This window comes from Aythya fuligula, chromosome 25, assembly GCF_009819795.1.
Source record: "Aythya fuligula isolate bAytFul2 chromosome 25, bAytFul2.pri, whole genome shotgun sequence".
Taxonomy (NCBI): domain Eukaryota; kingdom Metazoa; phylum Chordata; class Aves; order Anseriformes; family Anatidae; genus Aythya; species Aythya fuligula.
This window is the reverse complement of record NC_045583.1, coordinates 772,583-793,335: the sequence shown is the minus strand read 5'-3', so window position 1 is coordinate 793,335 and position 20,753 is coordinate 772,583. Positions and strand designations below refer to the sequence as shown.

Here is a 20,753-nt window from a genome sequence, read left to right as displayed (position 1 = left end):
GGCAAACGCTGACGAGCATTTCGGTCTCAGGTCTCAGTCAAATCTCAAGACTGGGTGGTCGGGGGAACAGACGAAGGCTCTCCTCCTCCTCCTCCTCCTCCTTTGCATTGCTTCATTTTTCCAGCGCTGGATGTGGCAGACGCTGTCCTCACGCAGGGATGCTGGCATGATCCAGGAGTCCTTGGCCAGGCACCACCTGCAATGGGTGAAGCCTCAGCAGGAGCTGGCTCCTCCTTGAGGGCACAAGGAGCTCGTTCTGAACCAGCACCAGGCTGTGAAGGAGCCTCCTGGAGGCACCCGATGGCAGTGCCCTCCCTGCCTCTACCCACGCACACACGGGCTGCTGCCCTAGCCAGACACCCCCAGCCTGATCGCTCCTGAGCACAGGGAAATACACAAACACGTCTGCTTTCACTTGAAAATACACAAAATAAGAGCTCCTAAGCCTCGTACTTGCTGACAACTAGTACAAATAAAAATAACCCAACATTACTTGTTGGTTTCTTTTTCTTTTTTTTTAATCACTAGCATGTAGGGACGTGCTCACAGGCTCTGGTGCACATCTGAATGCATGCCATTGCCAGCAGGGACTGCATCTGCTACAAAAGGACACCACGCTGAATTCAAACAGTTTCACCGACTAGAAACGTAATTCCTCAAAATTTTGACACACACAGACGCAGCACAGTTTCAAATTGGGTTTATTTACAGTAAGTGCATCAGACTTCCACAAAATGTGCTACTGAGTGTCAGTAAATTACAATAATGCACACAAGAAGTTTTTTTTCTATTCAGCAACCACACAGTAAACTTTTTTTGCATAGTAAACTTTTTTCTACTGATAAGGCAGAAAATACCATCTGGAAAGGAAACACAGATTTCTTAGGCCTGCAGCACCTGTGAGGACCTATTTTCTCACACAATGCACCTACTTTCAGCCAGAGCACAGCAGCAGAAGCAGTCTCAAAAGACTGAAAACAGACTTGCGAGCACTGTCTGTAGCGTCAACTGTATCAGAGAAGTTCCTACCAGCCATTGGCGCTCATGAATATACAAAGAGTTTATAATTTAAACAATACTTTTGTTAAATTATCATAGCTTATGTCTGCAAGCAAGAGAAATACAGAATTTTCCCTTGTAAAGTGTCCTTTGGTAGAAGTCAGATATGTGAGTGCGAAGCTGATTGGAACAAACTCTGTATTTCCATCGAGATGCAAGACCCTGCTGGCGCATTTCCCTGTTCACATGGGTAGCAAAACACCAGGAGTTTGATCCAACTTCAGCTGCAGCCAGTGGGATTGCTCTGGGACAGGGCGTTATTGTCCTATGTGCCACGGGGGCTGCAACCTGCCAGCAGCCTCGTTAGCGGACGGTTCCTGCCTCCTGCTTTAACGAGATTTCTCCATCCAGTCCAGAAGGATGTCCAGCTCGCCCAGGGATTTAATTGCTGCAGATGTGATATTCAGCTGAAAGGGATATAAGGGAACAGGTTGATAGTGAGTACCACGGAGCCTAAGGAGACTCTGAAAGGCTGCATTAATTACTGGACATAACCATCAACTTACCCCTTCGTAGTTTGCCAGTATTTGCTTAAATTTCTCAGTGGATTCCTGCCCACACAAGCACTTGTTTTGATTATGCTAGAAAAATAAAATTGAATTCATTAGGCAGGGGGGTCATTTTTAAAGATATGAAATTGCTTTCTAGTTATACTATCTAGTTAAACTATTGTATAATATACACTGAGATCTTGTTCAATTGTGCAGAAGGCTGCGGGTCCTTAAATCAGACTTCAGCTTAGGACACTTAGGTGGACAGAGACAGTTTTTGAGAGCCACCATGGGAGCTGGCTGATGAATGGGCAAATACAAAAATTTCTTAGTGGAAACAAGAAATATTCATATCATACTTCTTCACATTCTTGTTAAAACCTTTTTTTATAAATAAAGATTTTGTAGATTACAAAGCACTTAGGTTTATTTACACAGCAGATACTAACAGCTGAAACTGAACATTAGCACCAACTTACACACTGCTCGAGTTTCTTCTCGATGCTGAGGAAGGAGTTGGCTATGCTGCTGATTTTCCGGTTGATGTATGAGTCCTCGGTCTGGCAGTGCTTGAAGACTTTGTCCATGTAGAAGTTGAAGAGGTTGTGGATGATGCAGCATCGATCTGAAGACTTAAGTAACAAATTGTACTTTTAAGAGGTCTTCCAGAGTTCTACAAACCCGTAGTCACCCGTCCTTTTCTCCACAGCTACACCAAGCCGTCTCTGACACTAAACACAGAAGCTGACAGTGTGATGTGCTGTGTCAGGAAAGCTTTTCCAGCCATGCTTGGCATGTATTGATAACATGTATAGACGGGTATTTTAGGCTGATTTTCCAGATCCATCCTTAGCACCAAAATAATCAGCTGATTTTGTAGCTGGGTATTAGAGGCCTGAAGCAGTGGCCCGTGCCTAGTGCCTTGGGGTGTGAGAGTTGCAAAGACCTTGCTTATATTTCTCAGGAAACCAAGGGCCACCACGACCACCCGGCAGAAAGGAATGGGAGCAGGGCGAGCACCAGCAGGCAGCTGCCCACATTTCTAGAGAAAGGCAGCCAGCTCAGCGAGCCCACAGCGCGCAGGAACTGCGGCAGGACACCCACCTCTTTTCACATATGCGATCCGCATCACTTTATCCTCCCTGACTTGCTCTTTCTGTCAGTGCCCGTGTTTCACAGGAACTTAGAAATGGCACTACTACGACTCTCCAAACCCTTCTGAACTGGCATTCGTTATAACTGGTGTTAGCAAGCGAGCTGGTCAAAATTAGTCAGAGAAGTGGAGGCACGGTAAGGGCGCCTACCTTGACCTTGTGCAGAGACTGCGGGTGCGACAGGATGCTCAGGGTCCTGATGGGGTCTCGGGCTTGCTGCATGGGAAGAGAAGACGTGGTGATGGATGCACCAGCTCCACAGGGCTTTGGGAACTGCTGGCTGCACAGATCCTCAGCTCCCCAGGAGCCCAGGCAATACTTACGATGTTCGCTTTAATTGCAGTGAAGCCAGACCTGATCTCGGTGACACTCATTGAAATCCTGCAGGGTCCAAAGTGGAAGATTTTGTTCTCGGCTGCCGGCATCAGACTCAACCAGCAAGTCACGGAGTAGAGGCAGAGAAGCAAGTGGGAGCCCTTCATGCTGCTGCCAGGGAGATCTGCTCAAGCCTGTGGTTGCAACTGTCTCTTCTCTAAAAACCACAGAAGAAAAACAATACAACAGTTCTTATTAAGATTTCCAACAAATTGTTTAATATTCATTGCTCAGCTCATCGTGATTTATATGTAAAAGACTAGGTGGGGTCACAGGAGTAAATACATCTGACAAGTACGTTTGTATGTATGTGCCATAAGCTAAACAACACAACCATATTTCTGAAAATATACACATTTTATATAGCACTGGTTGCACACATACAGGTATGTATGTGTAAAAGCAACATGCTGATTGGTATCTCTTAACTATTTCTTCTTTCTTCCCCAGGTGCCAAAGAAAAAAGTTATATAAGAACAAGCATTTACTAAAAGATCATGAAAGAAAGAAAAATATAAAATGCCAGTAAAAGATTGCATGTAAACAGACAAAGCTCATCTCCACAATTTTCAGCAGAAAAATAAGAGCAAATAAATTAGATATTTAAAAGTCTACTGGGCTGCTGGGCTGAAGGTAAGTGTGAGCAAAAGCAGCAGATCCCAAAGGAAAATGCTTTCTCTCTGAAACAGCACCGATACTCCAAATGTAGGTTTTGTTAGCACTGGAAATAAAGGCTATTCATAAATAAAAACGTCACAGCAGCTCGGTATAGGAGAGCCAGGAGATAAAATGGACGTGCAGCAGAAGAACAAAACCAGTACCTTACCTTCTTTGCCACGGGTTCTCCTGTCTTGTCAACGTCTGACCTGGAGAGCTCCGAAGAACGCGTTTTTATCCAGGTACCGGGAGGAAATAGCTCTCGGATTAACTTTTGGGATTTTTCTTGCTTTTCCCAGCATAGATTTCCCTTTGCAATTCCAACTCTTTCACCCAGAGGTGTTTCCCTCGCATCTGGAGGCGGGAAATCCTGGCATTGCTGCCGCCCGGGGTTGGGAAGCCGTGACCGAGGGGTGGGGGTGGCATCTCTGCCACGCCGCGCTCGGGGCCGTGGGTCCCCCGGCACGGTCCTGGTGATGCCACCTGGTCATCACAGGGGGAGTCAGGAAGCTGCTGAGGCCATTCTCCACCGCTGTCCTGGTGTGTGGGACCTTCATCTTCTGGTTTTGGGAGACCCTGCTCTCAGGCTTGCTGTGGGGATGGGCGGATGCTCGCCTCTGTCTGCGTGTGCCAGGGTCTGAGAGGGCAGGGCTTTGGGACAGCAGCTCCCACCTTGGGGCTGCAAGAAGTCCTTAGGTTTTCAGGAGCACTAGTAACTTAGGTGAGCACTACACACAAACCAAAGCTATCAGCCTGCAGAAGGGGATGAAATTCACTCAAACTTTTAAAATGAACCAGCCCAGTGGCAGCAGGGCAGTTTTACCCACAGACTTTGACTGCAAGGTCCATGCTCACACCGCTGCGACCATTACCTGAGAAATACCTGATGGTGCAGCCAAGGTCCTTGAGCAGAGCTGGCATCTTCTCACACTGGCATTTTGGACGCACACAGTCCCCTGGGAGCAGAGTTTGCCAGCTGGGACATGCTGTCATGCAAAGGGGGCAAAACCCAGGTGGGCTCACCAGGCTTTTGGCTCCAAGGTTAGGTTGGTTGTTTCTGTAACCCTTTTGGACATAGCCAAGTACAGCCTGCAAACAAAAATGAGCAGTGGAGAAAAAAAAAAATCTTGGGCTCCCTACACCCAGTAGGGATGCTCAGAGGGACCAGAGGGGGCAGAGGTGTCCCTGCAGCCCCAAAAAAACAGCAACGATGCTCTGGGACAGAGCAGGAGCCCAAACATGGCTGTTGCAATGCAGGTCTTCTGTGTGAAAGTCTGTGCACAGGGGCTGTTATTTCAAGTTTTGCTGAATGAGTAATTTATTGATAACCGAGCTCAATCTTGAGAGTATATCTATCATCACAGTAACACTAGGCAAATAGATTTTATGCCCAGGCTAGTCACAGTATTGCATACAGCTGAAATCACCACAAATGCACCCAACATGCCTCCCTCAGCCCCGTGCCTTAGCACTATCAAAGAAAATAGCCAAAAGACAGGTCCAAATCTGCAGCAGGTTGCATTTGCTCTTGCCAAGGTGTTGGAGTGCTCGGCAGCGTGTGGCATTAATCTGCGCCTTCCTCCCCAAATTCCCAGCTGCTGCACGGAATTGCAGCAAAAGGTGCGCTCGCAGCGGAGGAAGAGGCACCCGAGGGCCCTGCAGCTTTCCCAGGCAGCCGGGTGCACACCCAGCCCGGGTGAGGAAATGAGGGAAGAGGCAGCGAGTTCTTACTTCATTATGTAAATTGCAGATGAGAAGAAGGGATTTCTCTTTTCAGTTTGGTAAGTGAACGTCTTCCTTTTTGGTAACTGATGCCCTAAAGGCAGGTCGCCAAACACCAGCAGGCAAGACACGGTCAGGGGTTAAAATCTGCCCAGCAGCCCACTGGGTGGAAGATGAAGGGGTAAGAGGGGACAGGAGGGAGATGTTGGACTGGGGGGCTCAGGGCTTTGCTTCCCTACATATTCAGCATGGACCTGGGGGTCCCTTGGCCTTGCTGTGCTTCCACTCACAAAGCAGCAGCAAGAACGTGAGCATGACTCAAGAGTGAGCGAGAGAACAACGATGCTGGAGGGGGGGGGGACAGGATCCACATCTTTTCTTAGTGTTTTTTTCAAGTACGTGCACAGTGATGGTGTTTGATTGCCAGTGCTGCACCTCTGAGGGTCCCCAGCGTGTGCCTTTTGGAGACGACGGGGCACAGTGTGCCTGCCGATGGCACGGCCGGATTTCGGCAGGCTTTGGACCAGCTCCTGGTTTGAAGCAAATCACCTCAGCTCAGCCTTCCCCGCACAGATGCGTAACAGAGGCTCTCATCTGCATGCCAGCTGCAGCAACAGGAGAACATCCTCAATAAAACAGCAAGCCGTGTCTCATACACTCTGGGAAGGAAGAGGAAAGGAACAGGGATTTCTGATCCACGGCAGCGTGACAACGCGGGTGAGATCAGCTGGGAATTGACTCCCTGAGGCATTTTGGCATCATTAAGGCTTTCATGTACGGCTGCACGCTGGGACGTGGTCCTGTCCCCCATCCTCCCAGGCTGCCCGTGGCAAGTGGGGGGCTCCTCCCCAGGGCTTTCATGGCAGGCACGGTGGGATGGGGCACCCAAAAAGTAGCTGTGACTTAATAACACACAGCACAGAGGGCTGTTAACGGTCTGACACCATGATAGGGGATTAAAAGGTAAGAAGACAAGCCCTGGACATCACTAGCTTGCCTCAGAGTTATTAATAAAAGTGGCAAGCAGCCCTCCAAGGGGCTGCAGCATCCCCCTAGAGAGCCATCCCTGTACATGCCACGTGCTGCCAGCCCCTGAGCCTTGCTCGCTGGGATCCACCACTGATCCATCAGCTGTTCAGATATCCAAAAAACTTTCATTTCATCCAAAAATAAGAATTAAAAAAAAAAAAAAATCTCACCACCACCAAACAAACAAACAATAAAATAACTTTGAAAAAAAAACATCCATCAGCAAGACATCGTGATCTGAATAGGAGCCGTGCTGTCATGAACTGGCCACACACACACATCAACACTAGATTTCCAGTAAAGGATTTCAGAGTGATAAGGTACCAGTTTCAACAGTGCATCTCACTGTAGTTTCATTCTGTAAGGAGATCTGATAATGCTTTGCAGACCATCCTTGGTTTGCTATTCTGTAATATATTACTCATAGTTCACAGCAGCTTTAGGTGCTCCAGCATTTCAGATCTGAAGCTGATAATGGTTTGTACACAGATCCCCAGAAATAGACAACACGAATGACAGAAATGCCTGTAGTAATTTTAATTAAAAAATAAAAATAAAAAAATCCAAACTTAACTGCAAAGACCAGAGCTCGAGGAGCTCTTCATGACACGCTTCAGCAGAAAATCCACAAAAACCAACTCAGCCACTTGACAAAAACGTTGCAGAAAAGCAGTTGGTAGGATTTACCATCTCTCTTGGTGATACTGCAGCTAACCAAGACCCTTGCCAAAGGATTTCCACAGGCAGAAGAAAACATATTGGCTTCCTTTTTATGCACCAGAGAAATTCCTTGGGTGCTGCAGCACGGTAGTGCCGGGAGCTGATGGGATGATTAATTGCAGCCATGCTGCAGCTCTGGGTGGTTCTCAGCCCCTGAAAAAACAACGTTTTCAATGTCAAGCAACCACCTGGCCCTCAAACCTGGAGCCCTTCTCGAGCCTCACTTGAACAAGTGCTGATCCAGAGCGGACCTCCCAAAAGGCAGGGGTTTGCCCCGGTGCCCTGAGGACAGTCCCTGCCTTGGTGTCACTCTTTCCATTAGCTTCTGCACCGGTGCACGCCGCGGCTCGTGGTGGAAACGTGTTGCCATGCCCTGTCCCGACCTCCTAAATCTGGCTGTTCTGTCTCTTAATTAGTGCAGTTCATTATCGACAGAAACCAGGGACCTGTTATCAGAGCAGCCTCACCGCCTGCTCAGCCGCAGCTCTGCAATGCTGCTGACAAAAGTAGAAAATTGTTTTTCTCGGTAAACTCATCAAATGACTCAGAAAGGGCTCTGTGAGGAATAATCGGCTGCTAGGTGTGGTACATTATGTGCCCTCTTCTCAGTCACGTTTCTAACCATAACCACTTTAATAATTCTGAAAATCGAGCTCTGAGTCCCGCCTGTCGGGGAGCGGCAGGCTGGGCACGGCTCAGCCTCACCCGGCGCAGCTCCTGCTCGGCCAGGGACAAGCAAAGCCCCAAGCCCATGGTGCCAGACCCCAGATGATGCCAGGATTTCCAGTGGGGGGCTGGCAGAGGGGTCCTGCCTCGCCCCGCTCCCAGCAGGGCTCAGGAGAAGGGCTCAAGACCTGAGAAAGGTGTCCTAAAACCTTAATTTTCCTCCATCCAAAGCTGCAACCCTAACGCCCTGCAAGGAAACGCCCTGCTTAACGCTGCGGATGCTCCACTTTGCCAAACACACTTCTTTCCCCAGGTTTAACTTCTCCAGAGCTGCTTTTCCACAGATGCCTGGAAGAGCCTGGGACCAGGACCCCTACGGGGGCAGCCCGGGGCTGTTGTTGCCTCAGGGGGGCTCCAGGAGAGCACCCCGAGGTGTGACACCGCCCTGAGACATCTGAGCACCGTGCTTTAAAGCATCCTCTGGGTGGAGATGTCACCTCCTGTCCCTCTGGAGCTGCTTCTGCCATTTACCAGCAGCATTGGGAAGGGGACAGAGCCGCGGCTGTCCCGGGGGAGCAGCTCCTTGCCGCTGCAGTGGCCCTGGGCTCACGCTGGCCTCGCTGGACATCCTCAGCTCGTGGCTACGCAGGGCTGCACGTCACAGAAAGTGCCACTGCCTCAGCCACCGCCTTCACAGAGCAGATGCAATGTCATGCGTGTGACTCACCGGTGGCAGGGCTGCCTGCAGGCCAGGATTTTACCCAAAGAGGATATAAAAAAAGAGAAAAAAAAAAAAAAAGTAATTTTTTTTTTCTTTTTCCCTCTAAGATTCATCTTTGTGGAAGGAGGAAAGCGTGGTGGAGGATCTTGTACACCGACATAGCTCTTCTGCAGAAAACCATTCATTTAGTCACCGGTGTAGGGGGGTGGGGGGTGTTGAAGGTTAAATAGTTGCTTACCCGGATTTGATAAAAACGTGAACTCGTAATTTGGTTATCATAAATGGCATCTTCCTCAAAGGAAATGCACATTTCAGGTCTTTGCAGTGTCATAGCACAGCTAAAGAGTAGCTCCTGCTAGCTTGTTCCAGCTGCCCACCACCCCGTGCCTGCGAGGCAGGGGCCCTTGCCATGCCCGGAGCAGCAATTTTGGGGATTGCTCCCTCTGGGGATTGGATGGAGAAACGAATTGCACTTGGCAAGTCTTCCTCCCGAACCTGCAGCAGTCGAGGAATTTTCCATAAGGTTTCGCAGTCACCCTGCTCGGGTGCCCAGTCACTTGTGATCGTTTCTGCAAAATTTCGCAGCCAGAGAGTGAGCTTTGATGATTTTCTTTTTCCCTTTTCCCCGCTGTGCTAAGGAAATTGGCCATTTCAGCAAAAATTGAGGTAAAAGTGCCTGAGAAGAGCTTCCTTGCTATTGAAGATAAACGAAAGCTTCCACTAACGAATGATGCAAAGCCCAGCAGTGGTGCTGAGCTAGGCACTAGCCCTCAAACACACGTATTTCAAAGACTCAAATCTACCAACAAGACTGAACACAGGTTCTACCAATGAGGCTTTTTCAGTTTCCAGGAGGTTTCGGAAGCCTTTTGATGTGGGCATCCGACACATTAATAGTTGGGCTCCTGTAAACAAGTGGTGACACCAGTGTACGGGGGAAAAAAAACGACGAAGAAGAGCTGTGACCTCAACCCACGTCGGCAGCGTGGCGGTGGCCTGCAGGGCTGCACGGGGCTGCAGGACCAACACCTCGCAGAGAAACGAAACTTTCTTGAAAGCTCTTTCTCGAGGGAGAGAGCTGGGCTCAGTGAACACGAGAAACGACAGAAGAGAATTGACTTCCACTTTCAAAACCCACGAGAAGCCCCCCACATCTTCCCTGCAGAATTTAGATTTGTTTACTATTCTCAGTTCTAATTTTAATCCCTTTTCTCTCTTGTAATTAGAGCTGCAGTTGCTATTTGCATTACCATTTATTGCAGTGTTTCACTTTTTCCTGCAGTCCTGGAGGGCTCCCGTGGGGATGCTGCCGAAGGAGCAAGTGAGCACCTTGGGAAGGGGGCAGCTGGTGGCAGGAGGTGGAGATCTGAGGGGGAGACAAGAATAAAAATAGCCAACCCTGGAGACAAGTTCTTCACTTTGAAAATTCAAATGAACAGACCCAGAACATGGCATTGCTTATCAAGCTCTGTCTGGAGCAAATAGAGATTTAAAAAGAAAATGACACAAAATAAATAAACAAACAAATAAATGAGAACAGCACATACACAGGTTTATTAGGGCTCATTACCACTACTTCTGGATGAGCAATAGCTCACCAAATACTTTCAAATACACTAGGTGCAGCCAGTGAGGGAATTGTACCCAGAGGGGCTGTTTCTCTATGAAATACCAAACCACCCCTTCCCTCCTTGCGAGCTTCAGGCAGACAATAGCTCTGAGTGGCATAGCTTTTAAAATGATCCGTCATGCCCAGGAGAGAAGGGGACCAGCCGCCAGGTGCAGCATTTTTAGAAAGCTGCTCGGCCTCGAATTTGGGCGAGCACTGGAGCGGCCTGTCCCACGGAGCTGGGGTTTGTCCGGGAGGGTGAAATGTGCTGATGATGCAGGCACTAAATGATGCCTAATAAAGGAGAAACTGACTGCTCACTGCTACTAGCTCCATTTTTGAATTATCTGGGGAGCAAATGAATCACTCCGATAGCCAGGCAGAGCTCTCATCGATTCACCTTTCACCAAAACTGAAACACATGTTTCAGTAAATTAGCTGAGGAGTCTGTACATAGCCCATCTCTTAAAGACAAGTTTCGGTTTTCGCTGGGTTAATATTGCCTTGAGCATGCACTAACTCGGGACTGGAATCAGTCTCAATTTCACAACCATGAGGTTTTGTGCCTGATAGAAGAGCGGGTCAGCCTGCGGACACAGGGTGAGGGCTCCCCAGCTCGAGAAGAGAGCACAGGAGGGGAGGAAAGCAAAAGGGCCTCTGCCAGCCCCTGGCAGCATCTTGGCTCTCCCATCTCCTATGTTATTTCTTGATGGAAACCAGCAAAAACCCAACAAATCAGCTCTGCATCCCCTGGAAGGGTTATCAGGAATGATTCCTCCGTGCAAGGCTCAGACCTGCACATCCCAAGAGAGCGCAGGGTTTGTCCCAGCCCCTGTGCCAGGGCAGCCCGGCTTCGAGGCATAAATTCCTGAAAAGTGACGGGCTCTGTCCCTCACAGCACGCTGCTCCTGTGCACAGAGCCACCGGCCCACGCAGTGGCAGGCTCTGAGCTGGGATGCTCGGGGCTGCAGCTCCCGTCCTGCCCAGCCCCGAGCCGCAGGCACAGGGCCAGGGACGTCCCGCTGGACATCCCATTTCCAGCAAACCTGCTGCTACCCAGAAGGAAAGGCTGATAAACGGGTAAATGGCAGGGCTCCTCTTCCCTGAAACAGGAGAGAAAGCTAGCAGAGGGCATTTGCTTCAGATCTTGTTTTCTCCCTTTTTTTTTTTTTTTTCCTTCCTCTTCTTTTTTTTTTTTTAACACCGATTTCAGAGAGGGGGGTTTCCACATTCGGGTTCATCTGCCACTTCCTACTTATGGCCATCCCGAGTGACACGGAGAGCAGCCAGAGGGAAAAGGGACCTCAGCGCCTGATCCTGATGCTGAAGAGGATCTTCCACTGGCTGCAATGAGAAGACAACTCCCGGGCACCGTGTGCAAGCAAAGGCAGGGGCAGCTCCCTCGGCCCCCTGCCCACAGCCCACCCTTCTGTGCTCCCAACAGCAACGGGAGTGCAAGGACACCCTTCCCATCCCTGGACGCTGCTGTTCTCTGCACCCAGGCTCACTTCGCCTTTGCATCTTTGCAATTAAAATACCTTCCAGGAGTTATCTTATATTTAACAATTAAAATTTGAATTAACCACAAATTAACTAAAATTTATATTTTAGCAGCAATAAGTAGATTTTAAGATGTTGAATTAGTAATAAATTTAACCACTGGAGGTATTTTATACATCCAGATTTCACCACCAGTTCTCCGAGCACATGGAGAGTTGTAAACAAACATTTTTTTATCAAAAATCTCCACTTACGCACGTGAGATCAAACTCAGATTTTTTTTTCTCTTCCTGCCAGTGGCACAGCCCTGCGTTGAGGTGCCACTTTCTGACCGAGGCACCCTTCATCGTTTTGGAAAATGTGAATAGAAAAGCATCTGCTAATTACAAATCAACTGGAAACAACCAAACGCAAGGCAGGGGGAACTTGAGCGATTCTGGTTCACTGCATTTTTCTCTGAAGCAACAGCAGCCTTGGGGGGTGAGCAGTCTGGGAACCTGCATTATGAAACTCGTTTCTCTTGCCTTGGCTTTTCGGAGGGGGCTCAGAAATGTCAGACCTAATTCCTCCTGGCGTTGCCACCGCATCACCCAAAACCCGTGCTGAGCCTTCGCAGCACTCTGCTTGCCGGGGAGTCCCCACGGGCCACCGTGCTGTCCCACCAGTGTTTCAGGCTGGTGGCAGCAGCGGGGACGTGGGGGGAAACCCGGGGGCTCTGGCAGCCGGGTGACTCCACCGCATGCGCCCACGCTGCCTCAGCGCCTGGCACGTGCTGCTCTGCGTCTTACGGGATGGAAAAGAAAGCCCGGGATTTCTCAACCGCTCTGCGGCATGCAAATTATAATAATAATAATAAAAAAAAAAACAACTGACTGCTTCTCAGCCCAGCAGCTGGCATGCCTTGGGGCTGTGAACTTGTCTTGGTATCGCCGTGCCCAAGGCCACCGAAAAATGTGATAACCAGTTTCTTTCTTATGACCATTCATAACCATGAATGTTTCTTCTCTGTATTATTGATCATAGTGATGATGCTAAATCATGACAGAGACAATCTTCTCCAGAAGCTCCACACACCCCAGTAATACCAAGAGTAGAAAAAAGAAACTCATCAGCCAGCAGTTGTGAAATGAACTGTAGAAGAAAGAGTTGTTCAAAATTGGCTCGATAGGATGTTCAAGATAAAATGAAGTCAAGCTGGACCACGTTTAGTGTATTTTGCATACTTTTACCTTCTTAACTTACCTGCAAACATACTGCTTTCTTCCAAAGAAGCCCTGTTGGCTGCCCTTGCTTGCTCAGAGCACGCACTCCTCACTCCTTCATTTCTGTAAGGACAGAAATAGGGTGGTACTGCTAGCACAGCTCCATCTTCTGAATTACCTGGGGGCACCCTGAAACCCACTGGCGGGCCATGAAATAGGGATGCTGTTCCCTATCCTTATATCTTATAATAATAGGATAATGATGTATAGTACATTGTATTAATATATATAATATATAATAATAAATAATAGATACTATTATATCCATTTTGTGTTTCTGTTTAGAGTCTACTTGGAAAAATCTTATATCTACCACTTGAGAGAGACGGTTCCTTGATCTAATTGAACAAGACATGGCAAGCTCCAAATATTGGAAGTTTTATTTATGCAATTTAAAAAATGCAAGTATTTCTTCATTAAGATTAAAATGAATCTATAGACCAGAGGAAGTCTCTGTTACCTAAGAATTTTAGGTCAAGGTTCCAGCTTGGGTTATGTCAGATGGAAGTTATGGACCTACTAAGAAAATGTTATGTAAGGATCTTTCTATGTGTCATATTAGAATTCATAACAATGTCTTCCGTTCATGATTAGTAACCTATTCCTGGACACTTAGATGTTACATGACAAAACAATTTATGACATTGGTTAAATTTCCAAAGAGTAATTTGGGATTTACCTGTTGATATGAGGTTGATATGAGTCACATCACAAATTCCGACAAGGGTGCTAGAAAGCAGGTTTCCAGAAGTGAAAAGTCCAACGTCATGCCTAGACAGCAAAAAAAAAAAGTCAAAAAAAAAAAAAATCAGTCCACTTTATGTTTCACCCATCAGGAACTGTTAGTCATCAGAGAGGGTGCTGCTTCTGAGAGCAAATGAAATCGCTTCAAAGCTGCTTTCGTGTATGGTGAATGAAGGGCCACAGAGTCTCCCATTTCCCCAGTACGTCACAGACAGCAGTTCTCCTGAACCTGAAGGGATGAGAAATGGGGAATTTTGGGAAAGAAAACAAAGAAACACACCATGATGGCAGCCTGGAAATCTAGGGGATTCTTCAAGCTGTATCTACAACAGTACATCAAACACACAATGTTCCCTTGTCCGAAGAAGGTGATTGAGACCAAGAGGGGGGAAATAAAAGGAAAAGCTTTCCCCTGTGGAAGCTTGCCAGCACGAGAAAACCCTCACGGATGGGCAGCACCCCGGTGAGATGCACAAAACACCACCAGCTCCAGGGGGATGCTGGAGATCATGAAATGCCCCCAGCCCTGTTGGCACGGGGACAGGCTGCCCAGGGCCATGTCTGAAGCCTCTCCTCACACACTGCGTTCACCTCAACACCTCGCTTCAACTGCAGGGAGCAATCCTGCCCTCCTGCCGACTACTTCTTTCGAAGCTGCAGCTCCCAGAAGCTTGTGGGAGGTGGGGTAGAAGCTTACAAGTGGCTTTTGAGTAACGTGCGCTCCTTCCTGAAACGATCTTCTTGGCAACCGTGAAAGCTGTTTCCTAAAGGTTTAGAAATACACCCACGTCCCCGGACACTCTTTAGGAAAAGGTGCTTTATTCATTCATGCAAGCACTTCGTAGTACTGCAGAGTCAATGCATTTCCACAGCAGTAAGCAAGGGTGAGTCAGAGCGAAACTGCACCGTCAAGATCTCTGACACGGCGAAGGAAACCCAGGTAAACACAGCCGAGTGCCGTGCGTGCGCAGGACGGTTTCCTTTGTGGAATGGACACATCTGGCTTACGCCCTCTGTGTACCAAAAAAAACAACACAGGTTCCAAAACAGGGAGGAGGGAATTGCACAAGAGCGAGAAGCGCTCTGAATTGTCAGGGTGTCGAGCTGAAATGACTTCATGGAGAGCCACCGGTTGCCCAAAATAAGAGAGGTTTGGAAACAAAACTCAGCTCCTGGGCAGGAAGGAAGGCAGGTGGCTGCTGTGGAGATGACCCCAGCCCAGGAGCCCCTTGGCCAGCACGAGGGCTGGAGCTCCCTGCATCTCTGAGCAGCAAAATGGAGCTGCCCAGCAGCCCCCTGCGAGCTGATGCTCGCCAGCAGCACCAGCACCTCAACCAAGAGCTAAGACCTGAGAGCAAAAAGCAACGCCCCAGAGCAGGGGCAAGGTTGGCAAAGCAGGTCCTGAGGCTGCATCGTTCCCCAAATTGCACCAATCCACACAGGTTTAATCCACTGCTATTGCACCAGATGCACCCTGCACACACAGGGACCACCTTGAGGTGCTTGGGGGATCGCAGCCTGCCCCTTCCCTGCTCCCCAGCACAGAAATTTCGATGGCCCTGTGAAATTTGTGCAGTCATCCAGGTCCTGGTCATGCAGCTCATTGACCTGAGGCAGATTGGAGTTAATCCAAACTAAAACCTCGCCGTGTGGGAGCCAGGGTTGAAAGCACCGGTAAAAATGGGTTATGTCCAAAGCTACTCATTTTTGCTGCTCTTTCTTCTCCTTTCTCACAGCTTCTCTTGCTGGTCAAGGGAAGAAACCACACTACTGATGCATTCAAACAGGGGAAGAAAAGCGGGGACTGACTTCATGACACATGCTGTGATTCACATAAAACTTCTGGTGTCCCTGCAGTGATTCAGTAGCAGAATTCACCGGGAGGATTCTCCCTCGTGTCCCTTGGAAAAGCAGCAATATTAACATCAAAGGGTAAACAAATCAGAACACAAAATCCCACGCTAGTACTGTATTGAGAAGTTACCTCAAGGCCTTCAATTACTAATAATTCATCACTTTCCCCTTACTCATGAATACTCTGACACAGAACATTCCTCTATTTTGCTCCTAAAATAATTTAAAACATCTAAAAAAATAAATACAGGGCAACAAATAATATTTTGCATTTTTCCAGCATTTTTTTGCAACTAGCTCATTCGCAGATGTTTGCAGGCTCACATGAAAAGAGGTTCAGTGCAGTGAGGGAGGTGAGAGTTGAAGGGATGTGTCCAAAGCAGCAACCCGGAGGTCAGCTGGGAGGGATGCACTGCTCCAGACTAACAGAAAAGCTTTCAAAGGACCCCCATGGTCACTCTAAGGCCAAATTTATCTTCACTTTCTCTTTCTTGAGCAACAGATTTGTTGCAGAAATCTTTATCGTGAGGAAGCAGGGGCCTGTGTGTATAGAAATATGTGGAAAGAGAGTGTGAATGAGAGGAAAACGGAAAGGAGAGACGTCAGAGGAGTTATCTTCAGCACCAAAATGGTAGTTTTATCAGCTGGGACAATGAATCTCAGCTAGCAGAGCACATCCAGTTCATGGAGCCAGCGCTGGGTGGCTTGGACGAAGTTACTGTCTATTTCTAGGAAATACAATAAGATTCAAGAACCAGAAACAAAAATGTTCGTGACCTGCTTGGACACTTGGGCACCACACACCGGTGTGCAAACAGCTTCTCCCATGACACAAACCCAATTAAAATCACAGGCTGCTGCTAAGAAACACCTTAAAAAGAGACTGATTCTCTCCTTACTGGTGGGGAAGCAGGCAGGAGAGAGCCCTAGCACCAAGCTCTGAGCTCCAGCTCCTCTCCCCTGCATGGGACATGAACAGCGGCGCAGCCTGAGCCAGGCTGGGCTCCCCCAGCACGTCCCCAATGCACAGCACCGATCGTGTTAGTGCCCAGGTGAAATCCCAGCTGGAGCTTGGAGCATTCTCCTGAGCTTGCCGGAGCCTGTACAAATTCATGTCGATGTCAGCAGACATAAGCATTAACTGAATAATAAACAGAAAAAGATTTAAGAGTGCCATGTATTTGCATCGGGGTGATAAATGAGGAGACAATGTATTTGAACAAGTTCATTGAAAGCAATGCTGCTGCATTATCCATGGTGCTGGTGATCCTAAGTGGAGGCTTGACTTGGAGATTTAAAAATAGAAACACTTTTTGCCTCACAGCATTCTTCTAAAAATAAAAGAGTGGCTGTGAGAATGCAGAAGTAACCTCACAACCTCACACAGCACCTTTTCTTCTTCTCATTGTATCTGAAGCTTTCCTCTTTAGCCACATTTAAATTTACAAGAAGCAAGCAATGAAAAAAAAATGCAGAGTCTAAGCACAAAAGATTTGATGGGGTGTGAGGAGGGGAGGGGGGTCAAGAGAACAGGAAACCCAAGTTGACGGGAAACCCAAGTGACATTTGCTTTTAATGAATGACTTATAACCCTAATATTGCTCGTCAGGAAGCGGGGAGAGGAAACTGAGAGATGTTTTGAGAGTATAAATGAGGGGCTCCATCAAGGTGAAGACTGCAGATCTGCATTTTACCCTCCAGTGAAATTCAACCGAGAGCTGGACTAAGAGGAAAGGAACTCATCCTCACAGCATGAGAACCTGCTGCGTGGCGCTGCTGCTGCTCCTGGCTGCCAGCACCCAGCCTGCCAGGTGCTTGCTCACCGAGTCCGGCTGCCTCCACTTGTCTGACCTCCTACCAGCGAAGCTCAAGGAGCTGAGGATGAAGTTCGAGGAGATTAAAGACTACTTTGTAAGTATGACACCAGTTTGTCTCTCCTTGTCTCTCTCTTTTTCTCTTTTTTTCTTCTCAGAATTCAGTGATTTGGATGAGGGGACAGCAGCTTCCTCTGGGCAGAAATTATTTGGTTGTGCCTGGTGTCATGGGCTGCTGCATGCAAGCAAGAGAAGTTGTTTTGCTGCTTGCTGAGAGACAATATGCAAGGGTTTTCTTCCTAGTTTTAGTTGTAATGAACTTGAGCAATTTCATAATGAACCCTGAAGACCTCGCTGGGCAGACTTCCCCCTGAACGCTGCAGAGCAAATTATTCACTGAATTAGTAGGAAGGGACTAGACTCTTCCTCAGGGCCACGAGGTCCAGCCCTTCTGAAACCAATACTAGACGAAAAGGGAAATCTTTTGCTACCGACTTTTCTTTGAAAGAGCTGCAGAAGCATGACCAAAGGACCGGAGCACCCGACAGCAAGGGGCGCTTGGTCGGGTGCCTGCGAAAGGTCACAGCTCTGCACCGCAGGGACGGGGGCACAGGGGAGAAGGGTGCAGGGCCAGCAGCATGAGGCACTCAGAGCATCCATCTGCCTCTGCACGGGGCTGACAGGGGTGGTTGCTCACACCCAGGTTACTATTTTAGTTGGTGTCAGTACAATTTAGCAATAAAACGAGAGAACTCTCCGGGTTCGAACCCAGACTGATGCTGTGGTTTGTATCAAATGAACACTGCCGGGGGGATTTAAGACTTCAAGCCGGCTGTAAACCTTTCAGTTAACGTTAGGAATGAACGTTCACCTCTCAGAAAAGCTTCCGAGTGCCACAGGGCAATGCTTTGGGCACTGTCAGCTCACCCCCTGCAGCGCCCCAGCCCCCCGGAGCTGAAGGCGCAGAAGCAGCACCAGGAGGCGAAGCCCCCTTGGGGTGCCCGGTGCCCCAATGTTTGGGGACCCTCAGGTCACCATCAGAGGGCTGGAACCATCCTGTCCCCGGGAGCACACGAGCAGCCAGGCTGCGTGGGGACCCCTCTTCAAGCAGCTGCCGTAACTTTGACACCTATCTGGGGAGCGGGGTGGTGTGGTTAATGAAATCTAACGGAAAAATCAAACTGGCATTCGAGATTTTGTGAGCTTGCTGCCTCAGCCCCACCAAAAAAAAAATAAACAAACAGGGATTTCTGTACGTTGTATTACTGAGCTAGAAACTGAAGGAAGGGTGCTCTGTGCCTCACCACGGTGAGACCATAAACGCAAACAAGCAGAACAATCCCTCGGCGCAGCGCAGGGGGAAGCGGTACCGCCTGCCTCCATAAAGCTCATCGTTCTCTTGCATTCTCCTACAGCAATCCCAAGACGATGAACTCAGCATCCAGCTGCTCAGCTCCGATCTGCTGGATGAATTTAAGGTAAGAATCATAATTCTGACCTAAGCCCACTACCCTCCATCCTTCAGCCTGTGTTTTGTAAGAAAGGAAGCCGACCCCAGGCGGGGGCATTCCCCAGTGTCGGCTCTCCAGCTGGCTGCGGCAGGGCTGGCACACTGCCACCCCCGTGCTGCGAGCTCTCTGACCACCATAAAGGCACCGGTTTGTGCTGCCACCAACACAGCCCCTTCCTCTCACCCCAGGGGAACTTCGGCTGCCAGTCGGTGTTGGAGATGATGCGGTTCTACATGGAGGAGGTCCTGCCCAGCGCCATCAGGAGCAGCGAGCAACACCAGCAGAGCGTGGGCGACCTGGGCAACCTGCTGCTGAGCCTGAAGGCGATGATGAGGCGCTGTGTGAGTGGGCTCAGCACCGCGGCACGGGGCGCAATCAGGCACTCAGGGGAGAGGGGCTGGTCCCAGACCAGCAGCAAGGCAGGGGGTGGGAGCTGGGTGTCCCCACGGGCAGGAAAATAGGGGCAGGAGCCAGGTGGGGATGCCTGGGGAGGGGCAGGGTCTGGTGCTGCACGGCACAGACTCCACGAGGATGCTCCCCATTAGACAACCAGTACAACAGCAGAGATGCCCAGAAGCACCCTTTATCTGCAGCCTGACAAAACCTGGGTGAAGAAACAGCGGGTGGGGGGCAGGGGGATCTGTCCCTTACCTGGCTGCCATCTCGGTGGTGATGCCTCTCGCTCCCTTAGCCGTGACCCCGTCCCCAGACGTAGTCTGAGTCAGACGGGACCAAACCTGCCCTCGCCGAGCCCTGGGGCTGGAAGGAGGGAGGGAGGGAGAGCACAGGGCTGAAACTGGGGTCTCAGCGGGCTCTGATCTCAGTGCACAGCATGAGGCAGCCCCGGTGCCCGCTGCAGGAGCCCAGAGGAAAGGCTCGGGCACGCACGGGGAAGGTGGAGACCCACGGCGGCAGTGACGAGGGACCCGCACCAGGAAGGAAAACTGCTGAGTTAAAGCCGTGGTCTCCTTCCCTTTGCAGCACAGGTTCCTCACGTGCGAGAAGAGGAGCAAAACCATAAAGCAGATTAAGGAGACGTTTGAAAAGGTGAGTGCCTTGCTCGGGCGGGTCAGTGGGGTTTACCGCTGTCCTCACACATCAGGGCAGGCGTCAGGAGCCGAACAGGCAGAAGTCTTTGATTATGTGAATGCTTAATACGGAGAAATCCAGCGAGCGAGGCTCAAAGGAGCAGCTGCTGTGTTTCCGTGAGTGGGTGGGGAGAGAGAAACTGGAGCTTTCGGTGGAAAGAGAACATTTCTAGGGATTCTGCATCGCGTACACGCTTGAACTGCAGCGGTACCAGTGAATTAAAACACCAACTGACTTCCACCTGCAGATGAACGAGAACGGCATCTACAAGGCGATGGGGGAGTTTGACATTTTCATCAACTACATTGAAGAATACTTGCTGATGAAGAGGAGGAAGTGAAAGCGCCCGCGGGGCGGCTGCCACACCAAGTCCTGCTACTTCTTCAGAAAGCACATTAGGCTGAGAGACTAAATTATGCTAGGGCTCAGGTCAGGAATTACAGGTCAATAGCAACTTAAAGTTTAGTATTGTATTTAAAAGTTATTTTTTTACTAATTGAATTTAATATTTATTATTCCTAATACCTCAGTGTTCATGTTTACACATTTTTATTTTGAGAGAAGTATAATGACCTTGTAAACTACTATTTATTGTTCAATATTTTATGCTGTTTATGATAGCGCTATTTTATTCATAGCTTCAAAACACCCAAAGCAGCATTCTTCTGCCGAGCAGGTAAATGAGCTGAGTTTATCCTGAGTGCAATTGCTCTGAGCATGGTCGCTTGGTCAAGAGCTCTTCCAGCTCTGAGTTGAGCAAAGTTTAATTGCAAACA

General features: G+C 49.0%; 2 protein-coding genes across 2 annotated transcripts; one reads left to right on the top strand and one right to left on the bottom strand.

Annotated features, from left to right (window-relative positions):
* Nucleotides 1-1,388: 1,388 nt before the first annotated feature.
* On the bottom strand, nt 1,389-3,186 carry LOC116498656 (interleukin-20-like). The gene is made up of 5 exons (XM_032202992.1): nt 3,028-3,186; nt 2,855-2,920; nt 2,030-2,182; nt 1,566-1,640; nt 1,389-1,466 (listed from the first exon to the last, which is right to left on the bottom strand). The coding sequence occupies exons 1-5, from the start codon at nt 3,184-3,186 to the stop codon at nt 1,389-1,391; spliced, it is 531 nt and encodes a 176-aa protein (XP_032058883.1).
* Nucleotides 3,187-17,315: 14,129 nt separating this feature from the next.
* IL10 (interleukin 10) lies at nt 17,316-20,317 on the top strand. The gene is made up of 5 exons (XM_032203356.1): nt 17,316-17,474; nt 18,793-18,855; nt 19,077-19,229; nt 19,870-19,935; nt 20,225-20,317. Exons 1-5 carry the CDS (start codon nt 17,316-17,318, stop codon nt 20,315-20,317), a joined length of 534 nt encoding a protein of 177 aa, XP_032059247.1.
* The last annotated feature ends 436 nt before the right edge of the window (nt 20,318-20,753 follow it).